At 37.3% G+C, this 24,237-nt stretch overlaps 1 protein-coding gene across 2 annotated transcripts in view; it reads right to left on the reverse strand.

Annotated features, from left to right (window-relative positions):
- IFT56 (intraflagellar transport 56) overlaps positions 1–24,237 on the reverse strand; it is a 50,359-nt gene that overhangs the window by 17,074 nt on the left and 9,048 nt on the right. For both annotated transcript variants that reach the window (XM_035544310.2, XM_035544311.2), the window contains 9 exons: positions 17,547–17,596; positions 15,738–15,883; positions 14,498–14,669; positions 14,018–14,092; positions 12,733–12,835; positions 11,258–11,313; positions 9,418–9,471; positions 8,920–8,983; positions 2,288–2,376 (listed from right to left, as the gene is read on the reverse strand). In XM_035544310.2, coding sequence (XP_035400203.1) covers positions 2,288–2,376; positions 8,920–8,983; positions 9,418–9,471; positions 11,258–11,313; positions 12,733–12,835; positions 14,018–14,092; positions 14,498–14,669; positions 15,738–15,883; positions 17,547–17,596 — 809 coding nt within the window. The remainder of the gene's footprint in view (positions 1–2,287; positions 2,377–8,919; positions 8,984–9,417; positions 9,472–11,257; positions 11,314–12,732; positions 12,836–14,017; positions 14,093–14,497; positions 14,670–15,737; positions 15,884–17,546; positions 17,597–24,237) is intronic.

Here is a 24,237-nt window from a genome sequence, read left to right on the forward strand (position 1 = left end):
TGCTTTTGGCACCAACATAACCACATGCTTTTTCTTTAGGTCTCACCCTCCTTAGAACATCATAATTCTCTCAACCAGTGCATCTCCCTAATTGTTTCTTTTTATATTCTCATTCTTCTTCCTACCAAATACAGAGTTCTTACTACTCTAGAGTTTCAAATCACTGCAACAAAATTACAATCACTTAACTCCATAATGAGACCCCAGTCTCTCTCTGGGTCCTCACATCTCATTTACAACTGTGTATCTCATGATCATGGAGCAGATTGTTCTGGAAACTATGCTAAGGCATATGGTAAATAAGGTGACTGGTGACTGCCAACATGGCTTCTCTAAAGGCAGATCATGCGTGACAAATCTGGTGGCCTTCTGCGACAGGGTTACAGAACTGGTGGATAGGGGAAAAGCAACTAGCATCACCTACCTGGACTTGTGCAAAGCATTTGACACTGTCCCCCATGATATCCTTGTCTCTAGATTGAAGAGACATGGATTTGATGGATGGACCATTCAGTGGGTAAGGAACTGGTTGGACGGTCACACTCAAAAGAGTTGCAGTCAACAGCTCAATGTCCATGAGTGCTGTTCCTTTGGGGTTGGTATTGGGACCAGCACTGTTTAACATCTTTGTCAGTGACATGGACAGTGGGATTGAGTGCATCCTCAGCATTTGTCAATGACACCAAGCTGTGTGGTGCGGTTGACACACTGGAGGGAAGGAATACCATCCAGAGAGACCTCGACAGGCTTGAGAGGTGGGCCTGTGCGAACCTCATGAAGTTCAAGAAGGTCAAATGCAAGATCCTGTATCTGGGCTGGGGCAATCCCAAGCACGAATACAGGCTGGGCAGAGAAGGGATTGAGAATAGCTCTGAGGAGCAGGACCTGGGGGTGTTGGCTGATGAGAAGCTCAACATGAGCCAGCAATGTTCACTTGCAGCCCAGAAAGCCAACTGCATTCTGGGCTGCATCAACAGAAGTGTAGTGAGCAGGTCAAGGGAGGTGATTCTTCCCCTCTAGTCTGCTCTTGTGAGACCCCACCCAGAGTGCTGTGTTCAGCTCTGGGGCCAGCACAAGAAGGACATGCAAGTATTAAAACGACTCCAGAGGAGGGTCACAAAGATGATCAAGGGTCTGGAGAACCTCTCCTACGAAGACAGGCTGAGAGAGAGTTGGGGTTGTTCAGCCTGGAGAAGAGAAGGCTCCAAGAAGACCTCATTGCACCCTTCCTAAAGGGGGCCTACAAGACAGCAGGAGAGGAGCTCCAAGAGTGTAGTGATAGGACAAGGAATAATGGTTTTAAACTAAAAAAGGGTAGTTTTAGATTAGTTATTAGGAATAAATTCTTTACTATAAGGGTGGTAAGGCACTGGAACAGGTTGCCCAGAGAAGCTGTGGATGCTCCATCCCTGGAAGTGTTCAAGGCCAGGCTGGATGGGGCTTTGGGCAACCTGATCTAGTGGAAGGTGTCCCTGCCCATGGCAGGGGGGTTGCAACTAAACGATCTTTAAGGTCCCTTCCAATCCAAACCATTCTATGACTCTATGACTCTATATGTAAGTCATAACTATTTCTATCCATCGCATACAGGTGATCTGATAATGCTGCAGTATGGTAACTGCAAACTCCTCCTTTCACTTTGAAAAATGTAACGTTGTCTGCAGTGTACCACTCAGATTACTTCTGCAAAAATAACATTCTTAGTTCACTGCTTTGGTATTGGTAATACTGCACTATCTTAGCTCTTCAGTGACTGTTTTCTCTATAACATATATTTCTCTATAACATATAAACTTTATTACTTCCAGAGTCCTTCCTGTCTTTTCTTCCTTACATACTCTCGTTCATCATACTCATGTCCCCAGTCCTTCACTAGTGAAAATTATCTCCATCACTCATTTGATAAACCTTTAAAAAAAACGTGTTTTTTCCTCCATACTGCCCAGCCCCATAAATATCCATAAATTATTTCATTGTCTTCCTTTAATTATCTCTATCTTCGTCTGTGATGCCACCAGAAAGCCTGATAATGGTTAAGTTACAAGTGTGTTGAGACCACCACGTCCACCATGCTGCACAACGCCACCTTACAAACTGCTTCGGTACATTTGGATCCATTTGCTGTATTGACCAACTATGTGCCACTGTTGTTCATGTGTTTTTGTTGTTCCTGTTGTGTTTCTGTACCTTCTCCTGTTTACATGCTGCCTCATGCAGTACAGTGTAATTCCATACATAGTGATTCTATGCATTATATTACTACCAATGCTAAATAAATAATACTAACCTTGACTGAGTTAAGGTAAATCAGGACATTACCAAACTGCCTAAGAAGAAAGAAGCAGGAGGCCATGCACTGTCTCCCTGGAATGGTATCTAAAATTCAAAAGAGAAATGCGGATTTGTAGAATTTAAAAATTATGTGGTAATGGAAATCACTGCCAAGTTTGCTGGCAACTATGAAAGCAGTTAACTTCTAAAAATAGTGTAACTTGCCTTTTCAGGCAAAGGACTACACTAGAGGTTAGAAAAGCTATTAGATCATCTTGTCAACTTTCTCTACAGCATACAATAACTATTGCAAGACTGCATTCACCAGCACATTCTACAGAGACGAATTGTTTAAGTAACAGGACTTTTTCCATGACACAATCTTTGCAGCATTATTTTAATGTGATTTATTCTGACTCTTAGGAAACAACACTTGATACAAAGCCTGAGTTTGTTATTCTAAGCTTATACCCTTTTTGCTTTAAAATTACACTCTTCACTTATCCTGGACACAGAAGCTCTACACACTTAATTTTAGTTCCAATAGGAGAACAAACTTGAGACACTGAAAACATTGTCAAAAATTTTCAATACACACACAGGTTAAAATACAGTATGAAAATTCATTTTCAGGCATTTGGGATTACCACATTGCTCACAAGATATAAAGCCATAAATAAGTCAGACGGATCAACTCAAATGAGTGTCAGTAAACTTTCCAGACATCTGTGTCATCATTAACTTTGCTGTCATGTACTCTGAAATTGTTAGCTGTGTTACTGAAACATTAATTCAAAGTAAGATTCTGATGCAAGTTTACTAGGACTAATTCTTTTTTGATCCAGCCAGCAGAGACTGCTCAGAGATGGATGAACCCAAGTAGCGGCTGGGAAGACATAAGCACAAGTAGGGTACTACATCAAATGATCATTAGAGAACATGCTGCTCTGTGCTGTTTGGGGAGGTGACAGGAGCTAAGATTCTAAGGCTACCAACAGCCCTGAAGTAATCTATTCTTTCAAGATAGTTATCATCAATCCATCCTCACCAGAAAATTAAAATATATTTTCTGTATACAGAAATATATATCTGAAGACCAATATTTTGACTCTGCACCACAGCACAAAGCATAGCTATCCACTGGAAAGCTGCAAATTCTGTCTTCCAAGGTAAGGTAATAATTATTGCTGGAAAGCTCTATATAAGATATCAAAATATATTTCAGAGGAAAGCAGAATATTCTCATTTTTCATTCTATAGCGCCAGAAGATACTGAGCTTGGGTGTCCTAATTTCCATAAAGGGACAATCCATCCTTACCCATGGCTGAATGACATCATTAAATTCTCCAATTTAAGAGAATCATTTAGTTATTTATAAAGTATTTACCTGGGAGAAGAAACTGGCCTGTGCATTCATCTGCCCTTTTTCACATGTAGGCATACCTATCGTGACATATATATGCTTTGATGGGACAGTAAGAGAAACACTTTTCCTCTGTTCCTCTATTCTTTTTTGTTGTAATGAGAATGCAGGTACCTCAGGAATGCCCTTTTTCTCTCATATTCAATTTTTGAGGCTCAAACCCCCAACAATTTAAACAAAACCCTAGAAAATGCAAGTGAACATTTAAAGACTTAAAACTGAGAATATATTTTCCAGTAAAAATGAATAACTAGAACCATGCTTTTCTTTTCCCATATATGATGAGAGATTTTCTGCGTTTCAGTATCTAGTCTCATATCCACATTTTGGCAGGGAGTTATATTATCCCAGCATACAATCCTTTAATGACGGATTTCATGAAAAAAAAAAAAGTAAAACATCTGTACATCTCATAAATATCAGCACTTAATAGTATGAATGACATGAAAACAAAAGTTTTATAGTTCTAATCCATCCCGTGTGTCTTATGCAGGAAGAAGGAAAAGTTCTCACTCTGAAAAGTTACTTAGAGTGACCTAAGAATACCTCAAAGAAAAGACTGCGAAAAGACTGCAGTCCAGAAGAAATGTCTTGTTCCTCCCATGCAACACCAGAGGTGCCTGACTTGGTCCTAACAAGACCACAGAAAATGGAAAGGGGTGCTGTTCTCCACTATGTTGTCAGTATAAATAGGGTAGTTTGTAAGACTTACGTTCAGCACCAGAAACACTGTATTTAATGGAGATGTTATTGTTCATTTACTTTCATTAATGTTCCTCTTGCCTCACTTCCTCCTTAACTTATCTCAGAAATCTGATTTCCGTTTCATTTTCTACCAAGCTGAGACACTGAGAGAAGATCACTTACAGCATGTGAATTATCTGCAAAAGTCTAGTTATATCGTCCTTTGTAATGTCAATTCTATTTCATGAGCCATTTGGGATTACGAATTTTTATTAAATATTAAAACACAGCTGCTGTTCTGTGTGCTATTTATTGCAGTTAACAGGTGAGTATTGACTGCTATGCTGTGCTTCCAGGTTTTGCTTTTTGATGTCCCCTCTCCTCTTAAATTACATAACTTACAATACATCTAAGCATTTCATCTCATGTTGGAAAGGGCTTTCACATTGAATCTGTTTGCTTTATGTTCCTCGAACCTCTGTGTCACAGATCTAATTAACAGCAAAGATTCGATTGATCAATCTAAACGACATTGCAAATACATGACACAGTATTCTTCATAAACTGTGAAGAATATTTGCGAAATAATGCAAGAATAAAAATTCTTGCAGCTTTTCATCTAGTCATAAGATTTCTACAGTTAACAAGAGCAAGTCAGAAAGATGGAAACTTGTTTTGAGAAAATATTCAACATCTTCATTTCAATCCATTCATTTTTTGATAATCCATATTGAAGTCAGGAGCCTTGTAGGCCCAGTTCCAAGAAAAGAAAGAGCATAGGATTTTCCTCACTGTAGTGAGCACAAGCTACTTTTCCACTCTAAGTCTGAAAAACAGCTAAGTAATTTGATAAAGATCTCAAACAGACAATGTAACTCCTTGCTAGGATTGGCACAGTGGGAAGTGCTGAAGTATGACGTACATGCTTGAATAGCATGGCTGGCAACTTAGCGAAAGACCAAGTGTACAAACAGTGAGAAGTCTGTTCTCCATTCTAGATGCAGCAAAACAAAGGCAGCATATTAGAAATGACCACAAATACACAACATAATGGTTAATAAGCTAAGTAACTTAAAAAACATTAAAATGATCATATGGAGTGGATTCCAAAGTTTATCTGGCTTAGAAGCTTGCTTAGTAAGAATACATGGCTATGGAAAGAATATGTTCTAATTTCATATATAATACACGATATGGTAAATAATGCAACTTCCTTTGAAGCTTCTCCCAGCATCCAACAATCTGACAGATCTGTGGTTCCTAACCACAACCGAAAACTTTGTGTTCAACAGCCAATGTACTTTTCTTCTACGATTTTCGTTATATCTTTTGGTTCTTGCAAGACTCTATATCCAAGAAGTTGTGTTATATGAAAAAGTAATTTGTGCCGTTTGTTTTTAACTACCTTGCCTGATGATTTATTTCAATGCTCTTTAGGCTTTGTATGGTACAGTGACTAATGCTTCTCTATTTATCTCCACCACATCATTTACAGTGTTCTGTACCACAATCATAACTAAACTCAGTCATCACTTTTGCAGGCCATGTACCTTCTTTTATATAATCTCTCCTTATGCAAGAAGCTATTCCCTTTTCCTTAACCTTGCTGTCCTTGTACCTTTTCTTGTTCTACCATATTCTTCTGAAATGTAAGAACAAGAATTGCAGGCAATATTCAAGAAAGGGAACTATATCTGTAACAATTACACAGTAATGATTTTTGTTTTGTTCTCTCTTTCCTCATCAATTCCTATGGCTCTGTTCAATTTTTCTGATGCTTCTGATAATTTTGCAAATATAAAGTTTTTTTTCTCATATGTACTACTTTGTATTTATCAAAGCTAAATTTAATTTGCATATTATTATCCAGCCTCATATATTCTTCCACAACTTTCATCATTGTGGAAGCTTTCATGCCTCCTACCATGAGTAATTCTGTACCATTGGCAAAGGTAGTCATGTCCTTATTTGCCTCCTACAGCTTATTAATTATGAATATGAGCCCTTTCTTTAGGGAAAAAAAGAAGGTTCTTTCAGGTGTTTGTATTAGGTTTGCTTTATCCTGTTCACTGCTACTTCACTATAATTTTTCTGTTACAAATGAGAAAGGTTATTATGTAGCTACCCTTCAAAAATTAGGTACTGGAGAATTTTTTTCATTTTCTTTGCTAAGAAATGGATTTTGAATTTGATTATACTCAGATCATTGTAACAGAACTGGATTTTGATCATAATATTTCAAATCAAGTTCTACGTAATAATCTCTGTATTGGTTAGAAGTCACCTGTTCATTTGTGTGCTCTTTCTAAGAAAGAAGAAATCTTAGAGTTTAAATTTATTGTCTCTGTATCATGCCATGTCATTGCATCTACCAGGACAGTATGGGCAGAACAGAATTCTCAAGCTATTATTTAATTATCTATAAAATCTCTAAGCTCCTTAATATGCCAGTCACTGTTCCCATCCAGGCTGGTTGGTGAATAATTTAGCCTCAATGCTATGTATATCATATTAACTGAGCGTGCAATTTAAAACAGGTTTATGTTACTCACTGATAAAGAAAGCATATTTACTTTACTTTGAGAGAAGGTTTCTGTAATGCTTAGAACCACTGGCATCATCTACTTTGTAATGCCCAGTTGGAAATTAAATCTGAACAATATCCTACACATTACCTTCCTCCCATCATGCTTTTTAAATGATTTTAGGTCTACAGCCTCTTCTAAAAGCAAGTGTTCCGCTTTATTCACCCCCTTATAAAACATCTAATATTTGTACAAAAACACTTTCGTATTTGGTTTTTATGTGTTTGCTTTCTGTTATGTCCTATCTCAACTGCACTCTGTTTATTTCTTCTTCCTTTCTACAGTTTGTTGACCTCCAGCTGTCCTTCATTTGAGGATACAGAAATCATTCTATTTTGCCTTTAAAAGAGGAGTTACCTGCTCTTCTCTATCTGTCAGCACTCTTTCACATTTTTAAAAAGGTAACAAAGGTTTTTAAATGGGAATAACAACCGTGTAAAATGCTTGCGGTACTAACATTTCCATTCAGGTTTACACAGTACCAATCCTTCCCACAGGCTGTTTCCCTTCCTGCCCATAACCCCTGAAAAGCACTTTCCTAACAAGACAATATTTCTGTTCCTTAATCATATCTTAAATCTCAGCCTCTCTGTCTTGTTTTGCAGATTGGTTTAAAATATTTCAGAATAAAATTAATACTTTTAGCTTCCTAAATTTAAATTTTGCTTTTGGGTTGTATCTTCACTATACATCTTTACAGGATATCTTTTCTCTGGCTTTCTCTGTATTATTGTTATCCATGTGTGCTATGATCACTCATCACACTTGCATGACTGCCTTAAGAGATCCAACAGCATCGTATCCATCACCCTGTGACTTTACTGGCATCACAAACCCAGTTAGCTCTACATCCAGTAACAGAGTCCTCCACCACTACAGTTCACATTGCTTCTTTCTGTTAGCTAGGATTACAACTCCAGAGGGATAAACTCAGGGCAAAAGGAATGTGTTAAGGAAGGCTCATTTATAGGATCACTTTCAGTGACTGCAAGTGTGAGAACAGAATGGCTCAGAAGTATTTCTGGGAGTTTCATCAGGGCTCTTTCTCTGTCTCTCAAACTCCTTCTCTTCAGGCACTATGAACAAAGGAGACACCATTCTGTTTCTGAGGGCCATGAGCTGCCTGCTCCATAAGCACGTATAAGTTATCTGTCTACAGAAATACTGACAATACTGTCAGAAATATTATCAGTATTTCTGCCTATAGAATAGTGGCAATGCCCACATTTGATCTGTATTTGAAGCTGTATTTCTGCTGAGCCTGTTTTCCAACTACTCTCTTTTTTGATTTGGGACTTTTGGTTTTGCTTTGGTGAGGGGGAGGGAAGACAAGGTCTTTTTTTGGCTGGTAGTTTAGTTATTCTTTGTTTTATTTAAATTTATTTAATTTACTTATTCTTGTTAGTCTATCAGTTTTTGTTGTTGTTGTGTCTTATCTTTTTTTTTTTTAAAAATTAAACCAGCAAGTTAGTCCCAGAGACTCCTTTTCTCTCTGTAGCCAAATTCCTCTCTCTCTTTTAATCCCTCACTTCCAGGGACACACTGTGCTAGGACTCTACATACTTGATAGGCTTGCAGGCTTTCATTAGCAGTCCTAGATTTGTACCTGTTAGTGTTTCTACCACGCACTTCATCCAATTATGCTGTTGTCTTCTGTTTCTATGGAGGGGATTATTAATATAAGACAAGCTGCCACAATGTCTGTCAGTGAAGACTAGCAGTTTGCAGTATAGCCTCTTTTCTGGCCAAATCCATATAGTAAGGTTCGGAATAAATTGAGCCTTCTAATTTAAACTTGCAAATTTATTTTGTACTATAAATTAGACTTTCTGTTACTCATTATAGCAACAAAAATCCTGGCACTAAGCAAGCAACAGTTAGATGAAGATATGAGGGTATATATTTGGATATCATAAGAGGGATTACGTAATGGAGAAAGAACATTTCAGACATACCACATTCACTGGCTGATTCACCCACCAACTGGAAGAACTGCTGAGCAATTTTCAGGTGATCTCTCTAAGAGAGGGAAAAAAAATCCAGCATGAGTTCCAGAGTTGATACTACAATAGACAGTAAAAATACACTTTGAGGACAGATAGATGAGAGAAACGAAGCACAATAAGCAGGCAAACTGTGGATGAAGTAAAACCAGAAAAGGTAAAATATGCCACTGTATGGGCCTAGATACACTGGAATACAGCAGAAAGCAAACAGGGTTCTGGAAGCAGGACACGGAAGCCAAATTCAGCTTGATTTATTTTCAGGACTAGTAACAGCGATTTGCAGTTCATTCATTATGGACTGAGAACTGCGGGGAGGAAGATGATGAGACTTGGAGATCTTGCAGTCTAAATGTGAAATGACTGCCCCTTTCAATCTATTCCAGTTCCTACAGATCTGTTCACATCCTACTGTTGAAGAAGCTGGAGAACCTCATGGGTTTAACTCACCGAAATCATTTCTTGTCCAAGAGCTGCATTTACCACTCCTTTGAGGATGTACTCCTGGAAAAAAAGTAAAGGAGATCAGAGAAGACAATGTGAAGATTTCACAAGATATAGAACAGTCTACTTGTACATCATTTTCTTCCTAAAGTTAACTCTATCCCAACTCAGTTTAATAGATAACTGATTATTATGATAACGAGTGCTTCAGCACAGTGTTGTACATGGTTACCCCTCAAAAATCCATTCTACTTGTTAACAAGTCACTACTGTTAAATATCTGGTCTGCAGAGAGGAAGTGTGTTTTCTGATAAAAAATTATGCTCAAAGTTGATGCACCAGAAGTTACACCAAAACATAGTATCATGCCCTCTTCACCATCATCTGGCCAATAATCAAGTGCAATGTTGTTATATTAATGCACAGATCCCACTTCTAGTATGCACATTGGTTACCTGTAATCACCACCAATCATGCACCAAAATGCATGGCATTTCTCATCAGGGTAAAAATGTCAAGAGGTTTGTGTTCATGCTATTCTACCGAAACTGGGAATAGGAGCAGAGTACATTGTAATCTCTACCATGAGCTACGATGATGACTTCTTCACAGAGCAAGATTTTCTCAGCATGTAATAGACCTACTTGTCTTGTTCAAATGTTATAATTCAGAGTTCTAGCTATCAATCTGTTGTAGTAGGTACTCCTGATAAACTCAGACAGCCCTAACAGACGTAAACACAGGAAAGGAGGAAAAAAAGACGTACAAAGACCAAAAACAGAGTGTAAGGAAACAATCTAAGAATACTAGCCTGCATACTAAGTAATCATTTCAGTACAACAACTCTCTTACAGATGCAAAATTAAATCCTACAGACCCCATGAAAAAGAGGAAATTTGAGAAGAACTGCAGGAGGATATACAAGTAGTTTTGCAAGTCTTAATCGGGAGTTCATTTCAAGTGTGAGTGAGAAAATGGAAAAAAAAAGCACAGAGATTCTCATTTTAAAATTTATCAAGTGGGTTATCAAGAACGATATAATGGCATTTATACTAAGCATGTATGGGAAAAGTGTAGGGAGAAAACAGAGGCTAAAGAAGCAATACCTGCATAAAGCTACTCAAGTAAGTATTGCTATAGTGAAAAATGCAAGAAGTAAAAAGCAACAGCAGAAGATACCCTCAGCACAGAATCACCAGATCTGTGCTCAAGGTTTAGCTTTTCCCTCCCTCCATTTAATCCTCACACACACTCATGAAAGGTCTCTTTCATGCCCAGCTATGTGATCTTTGGAAAACAAACTGCAAAAAAGAATAAATCAGAGACTGAAGATGTTGGAACAACCACAGAAGAAAATGACAGTATCAGTTTTCACTCATTGCAGTTAAAGTGAGACGGGATTAGAAAAGACATATTATTTAATCTGTTTAATTTAATTTTGCTAATTTTTATTGAAATGGCTTCAGGACGAACCACATGAGCACCTGAAGTAGCAGATCTCAGGGCTGGTAACCATCACCAAGGCAGAAGTGACAAGGAGCTGTAGTTAGAAGAGGGCTTTTGAATATGCACTAATGGTTGGCTCCGTAGAACCAAGTCTGAACACAGAGTTGTATTCTTAGTTGACCCTAGGTGTGCAGTACTAAACATGCTAAGTACTCATGTACATACATACAATACTCTATACATGAGTGTTAAGCCTAGGACTGATAGAAGGATAAATCACTACAGTTTTAAGAGTGGGAATGGGGCAAGCTGTCCTCATGACACCAGTTTTGTATGTGGCAGATTTCATACCTATTTATAACCTCTGTCTTTATGTACCATGACATCAGTTTCCAATTACCTGTGGAGCTGTAGGTTCCAGGTCTTTAATCAGGTTATAAGCCTCCTGCACATCATCTGAAATACCACATGTTAGAATGCACGTCAAACCATAGCACACTGTATTAGAACAAATCACTCTTCCTCTACAACGTTCCCCAATACACAGCCAAAGAAATAAAGCATTTAGACAGGAGGAGAAAGGTAACTATAAATCACTGTGAATTTATATCACAATGGTGATGGTTTTCTAGAACTCAAATAACAAACATGGAGTGAGTAATAGCTTCTTTATTACTACAATTTTCCTAGTAGAGATGACTTGGCCCCTTATTCATAATCCAGTGGACACCTTCTCAACAGTACAAGGTCAAGATAATAAATACATCGCTTTCCTGTCATATCTCTTCTCATATTTATTTACCCCTCAAGGAAAATAAGGTAAGATGGTTCTGGAGGGAGACTTCATCTCTTCCTTATCAAAATTTCAAAATCTAACCAGCAGCTCTTACCTGATACTAATTCTAACAAGCAAAAAACACTACTAGTACAGACGTTTAACTGTAAATTTTGAATTCAATAAACAACTTCATGTCTTCCCAATAAATAATTGAAAAGATCCTAAATGTTACAAAAATGCCTGCTGAACTGACAAAATTTTGTTAATACAGCATTATAGTCTGCCTATAAGAACAAGCCTTATCAAACAAAACGTGGGTTTTTTTTGCTAGTACATACCAGCCACGCACTGTGGGGACAGTATTCCAGGGTGACTTAAGGCAATACACATTGGAGCTGCCAGGCTACAATTCAACACCTGACCAACACGTCTGCTTTCCTACCCACCCCCTTAAGCAGTCACATAGTAAGCCAGCACAAGGTACTAGAATAGTCAAAAGTAATCTCATTTTATAAAAAGTTAGAAATAGGGTTTTTGTTTTTGTTTGTTTTTTTTTGGACTAGCTCACCTCACCAACATCCAGCCTGCACAAGCATAAATGCTGGCATGAAGGCAAGTGACAGGATCACACTACTCAGGGTAGCTGGCAGGGTATGAGACGAAGCCCTGCAGCAGCCCTGGTTTTCATTGGTGTAGACCATTAACACAGAATTATGTTCTTCAGGCTCTGACAGAAGCTCTCTAGCAAATCTAGGAGATTAAGACTGGATATCTGGCCCAAACCCCTAAAACTTACTACCTTAAAGAGATGAAAAAAATGAGATGCAAGTTTGTGTTTCAGTCACTCCAATTCAGAGCATCTTTATCAGAGACCCTGTAAGTTTTGGAGAGACAGCTGTTGTCATTAGAAGTAATGATTTCTAACATTCTTAACTGATCTAGATACACTATTAAGACTTTTAAATATTACATATTAATATTACATATTACTGTAAAGAAGAAGAAGAAAAAAAACATTTCAAGGAGTAATCAGTTGAGATCAGATGAGTAAAAGTCATCCCTGAAGCCATGAATGAGGGAGAGGAAGGTGTATTTACCTTGCCGGAGATAATAAATCACAAGATTCAGTCTCGCCTCAGGAATAACATCAACCAGAGGAGGCAGGACCTGCAAAGCCCCTTCTCCTCCTCGGAACACAACCTAGAGATAAAAGCAGAGTACTGAAAAACTGTGTATTAGAATACTGTTTATGATCTCTTAATTTAATGAAATTAGTTCTTATAGGCCTATAATAATAGCAGGAAAAGGTCAATGGGACTGGCAGTAGTGTAATCCCTGCTTTAATATAACAATAAAATTAATATGGGAGGCAATCTTTATTCTAAAGAATATTAAGCATTTAATCCATCAGCTGAGATTAACTGATTTCCATTTTTAGCAGCTCAAAATAGTGATACGTAACACATTAAACATTTTTAAGAATATGTCCTAGAATAAAAGTGAGGAGAACACGTACAAAATTGTAATTTGCTTATGATGGAAGCTTAATCAGGAACAATCAATGCTTTATACTTCAATCTTACATGACAGTTCCTCCAACAAAATCTAATATACTGATTCAATAAACTCCTGACAAAAAGACCAACACGCAAAATAAAGAATGTTAACTTCTGAAATCAATTTTAACTCTTGGTGCAAACAAGAACAAACAAACTAAACAAAACAACAAACAAACAAACAAACAAACAACAAAGAGTTAGCTTGTTGTGACTGTTCTTGAAAAATGATAAAACAAGCAACTGGCCATCATTAAATAACAGCTAGTGCCAGTTGTTCAGCAAATTAATAATACCATTGTGGGGAACACTAACAGGTGATTAGAGACTCTTACTAAAAAATACACAAATACTTTGGCTTGTATCAGTATCTTTTTCCCTATGAACTCCTTGTAAAGTACTTTTTAGATAAAGACCATATTCCTGAATTATCTGAATTCCACTGATACTGTAGTCATATTAAATAACAGTTCAGGGGCATGCATTCTGGCTTGCTTCTATAGTATTCTTATTGACTAGGCTCCACAAAATAATTTTGCAAGGGTATTCTTACAGGCCATAAATTATTCTGATATGCCTTTAGGGTAAAAGCAACAACATTCCTATTTTCATAACACTGTCTCGAACTGACAAGGAAAGAATGCCAGGGGAAAAAAACACACTAGACGGCACATTGATTATACAGGTAGGTTTTCTGGAATGGGACTAATACGGCAGCGGAGATTCAAAGGTTTGCAGTTCACAAAATATTCCCTTTTGCAAGTCATCAGGAAAACCTCTACAAATGATGGCAGACCATATGAAATCCAGGAAATACATTACTCACCAGATTGTGCTTAATGAGTTCCTTGCCAAACTCAAAAGATGATGAGGCACTGTCTGTCAAGTTCTTGAGCTCTGCCTGGATTTACATACATCAAAAAGTTTAACGAGAAAATAAAAAAAAACACACAAACATAAATGAAAGTTCGTATTAGTCCTAAATCTGACAACAACATCTCCAGCAGTGCTGGGTCACTGGAAGAGTTGTGCCTTCCCACTTCCACTTGATTCTTTTTACCAACTGGGTAATATTTATAGAAACTAGGTCAAAAGTAGACCAGGAAAACTGTAAGACCACTGTGCATGCATGTGGACTGGTGGCTTAATACCAGGGAAACTGAAATACGTGAAATTTCTAAGAGGACACAATGACATGATAAAAGGCCATTATCAAAATTACTGATTAATACAGATAACAAGGAAAAGTAACGTTTAAGTGATCTTGAACTAAAACAAAGGCAAGCAAAGGCTGTCCAACAGATACCTCAGCAGCCTTCCCATTGTAAAGTCGGAAATAGTTGCAAGCCTTAAGGTTAAGAGCAATGGTGCTATCAGGAACCTGCTGAAGATAAACAGCTAGCACTTCCTGTGATACATCGTAGTAGTCCAGTTTATAATAGCATAGGGCCACGTATACATTCAGAGCCAGGTACTCCCTGCAGAGCAGAGGAAAGAGGATTAAAGACAACATTTAAATCTACTAGATTCTATACATCTTTTACAAACACATCAAAATTGAGGTTTCCAAGAAATACTTTCTGGGTACTTTTCTACCTCCAGATTGTTATATAAATTGCAGAGATCCAGTTACAGATGTACATTAGTTTTTTTTCAACGTCAGCTATTGCAACTTTAAAGAATTACATGCAAAACTGTTGTTTTGCAAATCTTTGAAAAGGTGGTAATTCACACTAAGGAAATCCACAGAAAATAAGTACTGTACTTTTGGCCTGGCAGAATAAGATTTTCTATGCAGTATGTGCAAAAACATTTAATACTGACATAAAACTTTGAAAATATCTGAATGGATCTGAATTGGACTTCCAAAAGATGGCTATATATTCTGGGGCAGCAGTTCCTATTTTACCAAACCATACTTCCAGCCACTTGAGAATTCATTTTGTTCCTTGTTAAATTATGAACTCAGAAGCTGCAGAATATGATAGAAAAAAACGAGTGTTATGAAGGATAAATAGAATGGAAATAATTCCAGACTAAAAGAAATGTAAGGAGCTCTCTACATAAACACTAAGATTTTTACCGATTGGGTAATACAGATAGACACAAGGTCAAAAGCAGACAATATGAAATGTTACAAGCGAAGGAGGAATCAACAATCGCAAGCAAGAGTCACCAGACTGATCATCAGAGAAAGAGCGAGAACATGAGAGACAAAGCAGGTACATAACCATTTGTGATTTTAGTAGAAATAAGTAACAAAATAAAGAAGGCTCTTTTTTAAAGAAGGCTAAAGAAAATGAATTACAAGAAAATATCACTAAAACAAAGAAATACAGAACAAACTTCTTTCTTAAACATGCATTTTTCAATAATGATTTGCAATGAACAAAATTGAGGGCTCTGCACCTTGTGCACATTTTGCAGTTGGAAAGGGGCGTAGTAACTGGGGAAAATTCCTACTTTCAGAAAGCAAGCAACTAACTGGAGTTAAATACCAACAGTATCAGAAGCACTACAGTAAGGTTTAAAGAAGAGATGCCAACCGATTATCAAGAAGAATGCGCTTGTAGATATCAATAGCTTCTTGGTAGTGGGACCGCATGTAGTGGATAGATGCCAAACTAAGCTGATCTTCTGTAATGTCTTGCAGATTCTGGTGAGAGCTCATCAATTTCTTCTCATCACTGAACTAAAACAGAAGGTGTGACATTCTCAGAAGAGTTCAGCGAGAAATACGTTTTAAGTTAATTAGCTGGATTAGTTTTGCCCTTGTTGGCAAGTAGCAGGTGACTCATTTTTAACATCTGGAAGAACTCTGTTACTTCAAAGTTAATTTGACTGGTGAAGAAAGCCAGACATTAAAAGACAGACCAGCTGAAACTAGATAAATATGAGGCTAAAACTAAGTACATATTTTCCTTTAAGGTGTGATTTAGACATAATTACATGTCACTTGCATTGCTGGATAAGAGAGGAAGAGCTGAATTAATTATTTCATAATCAGAATTTTACAACACAAGATTTGACTGTTACTTTTCAATCTAGCTGATTTTTTGTTGCTTATGGATCCAAAACTTATTTCTCATTTCTCATGGATAAACATCAAAAAAACACAAGCCTGGCCAACACAAGAACTAATCTTCACAATACTTCTTTACAGCACCAACAAGTTCACTTTCATCATCGCTTTAAAATTCCAGTTTAACTAGACCATTTATTTTTAAAAGCTTTGCTGTTTAATGCATAACAAACACACAAGGGTAAAAACAAGCACCAGAGTTAAACAATCATCTTATACTTGTATTACAATAGTAAAGTTGAGGCTATTCAGCAATGACGTTCCTCAAATCACTTATTCCAGTGTTTCCCTTTGCTGGTTCTGCTAATGTCAGCAGCAGTAATTATGAATTTCTCCTACACACAAATTCTATCTTATGCAACTTCATCTAAAACATTTATCTGCTCTGTTTTTCTTTGAATCCTTTTTCTCCCTTTTTGAGACAGTCACACAATGATACTCTGGTCTAAAGGCAAGAGAACTGTTTAACAGAACTAAATGCAATGGGCTTCATATTTTCATAAAGTCTTTTATTCCGAAATACTAACTACATGAACTATGAATTATTCAACTTCTCTTTATCATAGGCATCTGTAAGAGCCAGTGCCACTACAAAAATCTTTAAAGATTACTTCCATAAACTTACAGAGATTCAAGTAAAGAGAATCTAGCATCAAAACTAACACTTGGTATTTGTATTTTCTTTCACCCAAAAGTCTCTTCAGTATCACATTACTTGTTAGGTATAATACAGGATGGCATGAAACCAAATTTAAGGGAAGACAGCTATGTGTGGTAAGCGAAATAGTCATTTAATTGTTGAAATTAAAGTAAATCTCATGCCATAAACATTATTACTTCATGGATACTGAACAACTTAAGAGGACCAGTAATAACATACGGACCTTTCTGGTCAAACTGCTAAGTATAACACAGTTGCATTAGGAAATCTTGGTACACTTCAAAGAAAAAGAAAATAGTAGCTTATACCTTTGCGATTCTGTTCAAAATCCTAGGTTCCTTCTAATTAAAAATACCATCGAGTTCTTATTTTATGACTTACATGAAATGGGTGGTAAGACTTTATATACTTGCCGAGGGCAATTATTCTGAGATCCTGTTTTCACACTTACTTTCTCCTCCACATTTTAATACAGTAGGGTGGTTGTAGAAAACCTTTGATCTCCTGCCACCACAGATATTTAGTTATTTGGCCAGGTTGCCAGCATAAATTACACATTACCAAATTGAAAAGAAAACAAAACAAAGTGTGAGTGAAGAAAAGACATTATACCTTATGTGCCAGGTGAAAGAGTAAACGGTTCTGGAGACGACTCTTAGGTGCTGAAAGGAAAATTCATTAAGTAAGTATCTCTGCAAAGAACAACATAGGATATATATATATTTTTATTATTATTAACTCCCTTTCTCAACAGCCATGCAAAAACCAATGCTTTTTTGCCTCCCATCTTCATTCCCTGTCCATTTCGTTTGAAATCCCTGATGAAAATACTTTTTAATTGGCCTCTGCCTTCCATGAGACTTACAACTTCAAGAATTATACGACCATTTCTCTGCAGGGCCTTCTGGTTAATTCTGTGTTTTTGCACAAGTGACACACAGCACAGCATCTTTTATATAATAAGAAAGCAGCAACAGAAACTCAAAGTTCTTTCTGCAACGTTTAATATTTGAAGAAAATTGAGATTCGTAATTCTAGGAATCTTTTCAACTTTCAGGGTATTGCAAATTCCATTGCTGCTGCCTTTTGGCATACATAGTTCTAATATTACTTCTGTCCTTAGGAACAAAAGGTACATGAATGAATCCTATACTCCAAGCAAATAAGATTCAAACTAACATATGGAGAGGAGTGGCTCTCTAGTGCCACTGAAGTTCACAAAATTTCTTGCTCTAGCAGGTTCAGGAATTCCATTTAATACACTTTATATGACACAAACTGTTAACTGTGGAGTTTTAAGTCTCTAGAGAGAGCCCTGTGCATCACTGAGAGTGACAAAGGTCCTTGGCCAACAGAGCTATTAACTTCTTTTGTGAGCAATCTTCCAAAAAGCCTTCCCTTGTTTCCTGTATTTTCTTCAGCCTACTCAGCTAATGAGCACTCTCATTCTTGCTCAGACCAACCAGCTGGCAACCCATGTTCCACAGAAAGGATTTACATGGAATCTTTACAAAAAGCAGAATTACTTACTGTGTTTATGAGTCCAAGAAAGTGCAGAGTTAGCAAAGCAATGGCCTGTAACACAAGGCTATAATTCTTCTGACATCCTAAACCATGAAAGAGGGCTCAAACCACCAAAACCTCTTTCTCTTCCCTCTCAAAGATGGAAGTTTCTGGTAATAAATTAGATTTTTTTGAAAAGCAGTTTAGAGAGGGATTTCCAGACTTACTTGTTCTCCACATAATAAGGAAGCTCTGTAACTCAGCAAATAATGCCAAAAAAAATCAGGCTGTTCTCATCACTGTAAGGTTCTCTACCTACTTCTGCTAGACACATCTCCCCTCTCCTCCTTTCCAAGCTGTTTTATTAAAATGTGTTCCTCCGTACCAACTATTCTAGAAAAAGAGGACAGTCAATTTTACCTTTAAAGAACTGCTAGAACAGAGGAGTACCAAAAGGAAAAGGTTGTATCAGAGTTCTCACAAAATCACATCTTGCAAAGTATTACTAACAGAGCATCAAGTAGTTAAGAAGCTAAATGGTCTTCAATCTAGAATATATGTGGGAATTCTCATTAGCCTAATCATTAAGGAATGGTAAGTTTTTCTGATCTACAATCAATATTGTGTAAGCTGCAGTAATATTATAATTGACATCATAGTACATTCCAGAAATGATTTTGTCCATTGAGTTTGAAGGTTAGAATACCTTAATTTAAATGCAAGTTCTTCAAAATGTTGGCAGCAGTGATACCACAGCAACTCCCCACGTGCCTCTGCATTAATTGATAGGTTTCAGTACCAAAGTTTCAGAGGGTTGCACATGGACCCCACATGTGCTTTTGTGCAAAACTTAAACCAACCACAACTGCTTTTCACAATTCAAAACATTTGGTCGTGAAAGACTCCAAAAATACAAGCAGGATAGACTGGTGAATTTACACTGAAAATAACATATTGTATAATCACAGTGCAAAGAGTAAAGACACCAATGTTCTTTTTTTTTGAGTAGGTTTTGTTTCTTTTTCTGAATAGGTTTTAGCATTAATTCAACTCCAAGTGACTTGCAAGCAGCATTGCCTCAAGAATCTAAACTGAGGAATCCTTGTTTCACTGGTCAACCAGCGACTGTTGTGCTGCCCTCTCAAACCTGGCATTTGATCTGACATTGAAATTATTATTTACTTCTTGGCAAAAACTAGAGTTACTCCATGTTATCCTATACCTAAAAACATGCAAAAGATAAAAACAGAGTTCTGGTGGTGTGTATGGGCATATGGAGGAGGAAAAAAACCTCCTATTTCATAAATTACATGATGCAATCCATTTGATATTCTTTAAAATAAGACACTTTTACTTGATACCAGCCAGGTAAGAAGAGGTACAAAACCCAAAAAATGTAGTCCTGTTGATATAGTAAGCAGAACCATGGAAACATTAAGTATCAGTTTCTTTTCTCTCAGTACCAAATGCATTTCTTGAGGAAGACAGAGAGACATACAAACAAGGTCATGTTAATTTCCAGGTAGACTTTGGTACTAAGTATTGGATATCGCTGTTGTCAACCACTGGAGCAGGAAATGATGCAACTGTCTCATCAGAGGTGATGATTTTTTGAGGAATGCTAGGCTCATTCTTTTATTACTACCTGCTGCTATCAAATTTCATTGTCACCAACCTATCAATGCCACAAAGAAGCACAAACATCTTTTACTATCCTACTTTTTCAAGAAGGAAACTGTTTGTTTGTTTAACTCAGCATTGAGCAATCTAAGGATCATAACAAATATGATGACAATGCTGCACTGCAATAAACTGGACCCTGCTCCAGTGCCTAGTATTGGCCTGGTACTGATGACATCATGCAGGAGCTGGACAGGCCCTCTTTCTAGTTTAGAAACACACCAGTATTTCTATGCTAGAATTTCTGTCGTGATCAGTGCTGATGTTCCAGGCACTAAAGTCATAGCTGATGTGGATCTTAAAAGTCTTCTCCTATCTTTTATGTGCTGAAACTGAACGGACACCTACTTGAAGTATTTGTTAAAATATAATAAGCAGTCACAAGTGTGAAGGAATTTTTCTTCACTAACTCTTAAACAAAAAGTGAAACTCTCTAGAAATGGCAGCTCAGACTCTTGGTGAGTTCCATGTTACTGCCACAGGCAGTAAGAGGACGATGAACATGGTCAAGAACAATCTGGCATTTGTGCCCTCTCGTAAAGGTGTAAGGCAATGTTGGTCATGCATCCAGCACTGACAAAACCTATCTAGCAAACATAATGCCTACACATACTCTACAGAAGTACTTCACATGCTGACAGGTGTTGAACTCATCCTAAACATACAGAGCTGAGAGTGGGTAGGAGTGGAACAGTGCTGAGAAGGTTCCAGCCAGATAACACAGGAACTATGACCAGAGAAAACCCTATTCCACTGTTCCTTAGCAAGAATGCCCTGCTCACCTGAACACAGTAGCTGAATGAAAGTCTCTGTGCCTCAGAACCACAGTCTTGCTGGTGGCGGGAAATCGCAAGGGTAAGGGAAAAATGTGAGGAAAAAACACGGTCCGACAGTGAAGCTCACACTTTCACACACTTGAATAGCTCAACTGTTCAAAATTTTCTTGCATGAAATCTACAGAGGAAATTCTCTGAAATTTTCCCATTCCCAAAATATTTTTATTTTCTCTCAAACTCAAAAGTTAGTTCAACTATGCTCAGTTACTTGCAATATATACACATTTCATCTCAGTTGTGCCTAAGCAGAGTAACTTGAAGATAACTGAAACAAAAACAATAAATTATTTGTTCAGTAGATTCCACTATGTGTTAGAAAGCAAAACAAGAAAATAAGGTTAGTAGTTTTTAAAGTTAAAATATCTATTTTCTGATATTTTCACTTGTGCACTTTGAAAATTCCATATATCAAACTCTGCTGTTTCAAAAAATACAGCTAAAATACAATGAAGATGAACTACTGTACTCAAGAAATACAATACTAGCAGAAAGCTGATAATTTTGCACATAGGTGAACACGCAGCCTAAAGAAAAAGAAAACCCAGCAGTTTTTCCATGCCCTCTTGCAACTGCACATTTTCACTGGTGACAACTGTCTGACACCTGGCAAACATTAGTGCATGCATAAGCAAAATGGGTTTGGAAAATGCCACTGTTCTTACTAACCCATCTCTGTTCTGCTTTTGTGCAATACTGCTCCTTCCAGTATAGACTGAAAGGAGAAGTTTCACTGTTCAGTTGAACCACATTCTGAGCTGACACAGTTGTGAAGAAGCAAAGTAATTATAAAGCTTTGCCATCAAAAAATAGAAGGAGGGGAAAAAAAAAAAAGCAAAACAACAACAAAAAAAGAAAGCTCTCATGACTGGTTAAGCAACACAACCCTGCCTGTGCATGAATCTTAAATTTAATTGTAAAATTCCATGCTTATCCTAAAAAGACTGTTTTTCATAACAGATTTAACTGCAGCCTCACTTATGTGCAAATCACATTTGCTGGCATATATTTTGCGGTTTAACGTAAGACTGTTGGTTCTTGTATTTTTCATATTGCAGTGCTAGCCAATGGCTTCTGAGGGCACAGTACAGGCTTTTAAATACTAGGATTAGGTTGCCAGGATCTCTGGCAAATGTGCCCAGCTGAGTTCCTGGTCCTTGTCATTTATTTCTTGAAGGCACATGACCTGGGAATGCAACATAAGACTATTTTGTTTTATAATGAAAAAATAGCAATTAATTATTATTTATTAAGCCAAGATGAAGACTTTCAGCCTCATTCTCCCAAGCCTGGATGGGCTCGCACACACTAAGGAAAACATTTGTTCAACCCACGCATGACAGCACAGATGCAGAAGGAATAAACAAAGCATCACTTGGCAGCTTGGCTACAGGATGACTACAAAACAACAGTAGCTGACTTGAAGTAACTCTGCCTTCATCACAAAACCAGGAACATTAGGAACTATAATATAAGGGGACAGCAGGGAAAAAGAAGAAGCCAGAAATATCGGAAAGGAATTTGGAAGAAAGCCTAGGGGAGATAAAGTACAACTATAATGAAAAACCTTCAAAGGATTCTTCTTTACTGACTTTTTCTTCTACTTCTTAGGTTTTATTTGGAGCAATTCTGGTTTATATGACTTTTGATATACACATTTATTCTTTCCTGAGAGAATGTACCATGAAGATTTAATTAAGTAATGACAAGCTGAGAGAACACTTCACATTTAGTATAAAGTAAACACAAAACCTCACTCCACAAGAGAATGCAAACTATCTATCTTGTGTGAAACACAATAATTACCTCAGGGCTTTTCACCCTAATTTCCAAATTTTTAAACATCCTGCATATTTCTCCTCAGACAGCTAACAATAATTTTCTTAAGCAGCAGCAAAAGTATGTGGCAAGAAGGAACTTCTATTTGATTTCTAGATACTTACATTTTTATGTGGAAAAACTATTCCAGAAAGCTACTCGACATTTATGTTCCATTTCATGCAGATTCCAACACTGTAGAAATTCAGAACTATAATTGAAAATAAATTATTTCTCTCTCATTTGTTTTAGCACTGTGCTGCTTTCAGGGGTTTCACATGTCAACTGCAGCAATAAACAGCAAATAGTATGCGAAAATTCAAGTCAAATAATCCTGAAACAGCAATGGTGAGCAGCCCAACACAAACGATATCTATCATTCGTATAGCAGTGTTAAAGGCTAAAAGGATAAATGATGCTCTAGAGATATCACCTGTTGTGCCCACTACCCAGGGAAATATTTTGCTTCTTCTGGATCTTTGCAAAACCACAAAAGAAGTCACACGATGTTATGGCCTCAGCTGTTACTAATCATCACTGATGCAATTGAAAGATACTAAAAGCACTAAAAGAGGATATATATTGAGTGAAAATAAAATGATTCAACCACAATGTCGGAAAGCCTAAAGTGACAGGAGTGAAAAGGGGAATATACAACACTTGTCCTTTCTCCATTGAAAGCTTCCAAGTGTTACAAATTTTCAGCTGTGACTGCCTCCCCACCAAGCTTAAGTAGACAGGAAGCATCAGTATTACAGTACTCACGAGAAAGGCTTAGCATCTCACTACAAGAACAGGCATGCTACCCTACTTAAACAATTACATAAAAATCAGGAACCAACATTACCAGTGTTAGCACTAAGCTATTTTCTGTTCCCTCCTGCAGCTACTTTCCCTATGTCACGCACTCCTTTCTTAATATTCCTGCCCTTTTCTGTTAGTGGTTAGAGTACCACTAACCGCACCACGTACCTTACCACTCGCCATGCTGCTAAGCTGATCTGAGGGGCAGGGAAACATTAACCTTCCTCACTTCCAGCTCACAGCTAATAAAGATGCATGCCCAGCTGTGCATCTGTCATCTCTAGAATGGATTACTGTAATTCGCACTATGCGAAGCTGATGACAATGAACAGGCTCCAACTGGTACTGAACACAGCCACTTGCTTTCTCCATCGTTTAGGTATAGTGACACCTCAGGATCTATTGTCCAGTTATTTTTAATTCAAATCCTAGATTGTAATCTCCTAAACCTCAAGCTTGTGGTACTTTAAAGATAAAATTATTACCTGTGAATGCTAGAATTTTACACACTTCTTGAACAACACGGATCACTTCTTGAACAATACAGATCACAAATCAACAATACAGAATACAAAGCCTTGCAGGAAAATTTTACTTTTGGAAACAAAACATTTTCAGTTGTGGGAATCAAGGTCAGAATGCTCTTTCAGAGGACTTAAACGAGA

Source organism: Cygnus atratus, chromosome 1 (genome assembly GCF_013377495.2).
Source record: "Cygnus atratus isolate AKBS03 ecotype Queensland, Australia chromosome 1, CAtr_DNAZoo_HiC_assembly, whole genome shotgun sequence".
NCBI lineage: Eukaryota > Metazoa > Chordata > Aves > Anseriformes > Anatidae > Cygnus > Cygnus atratus.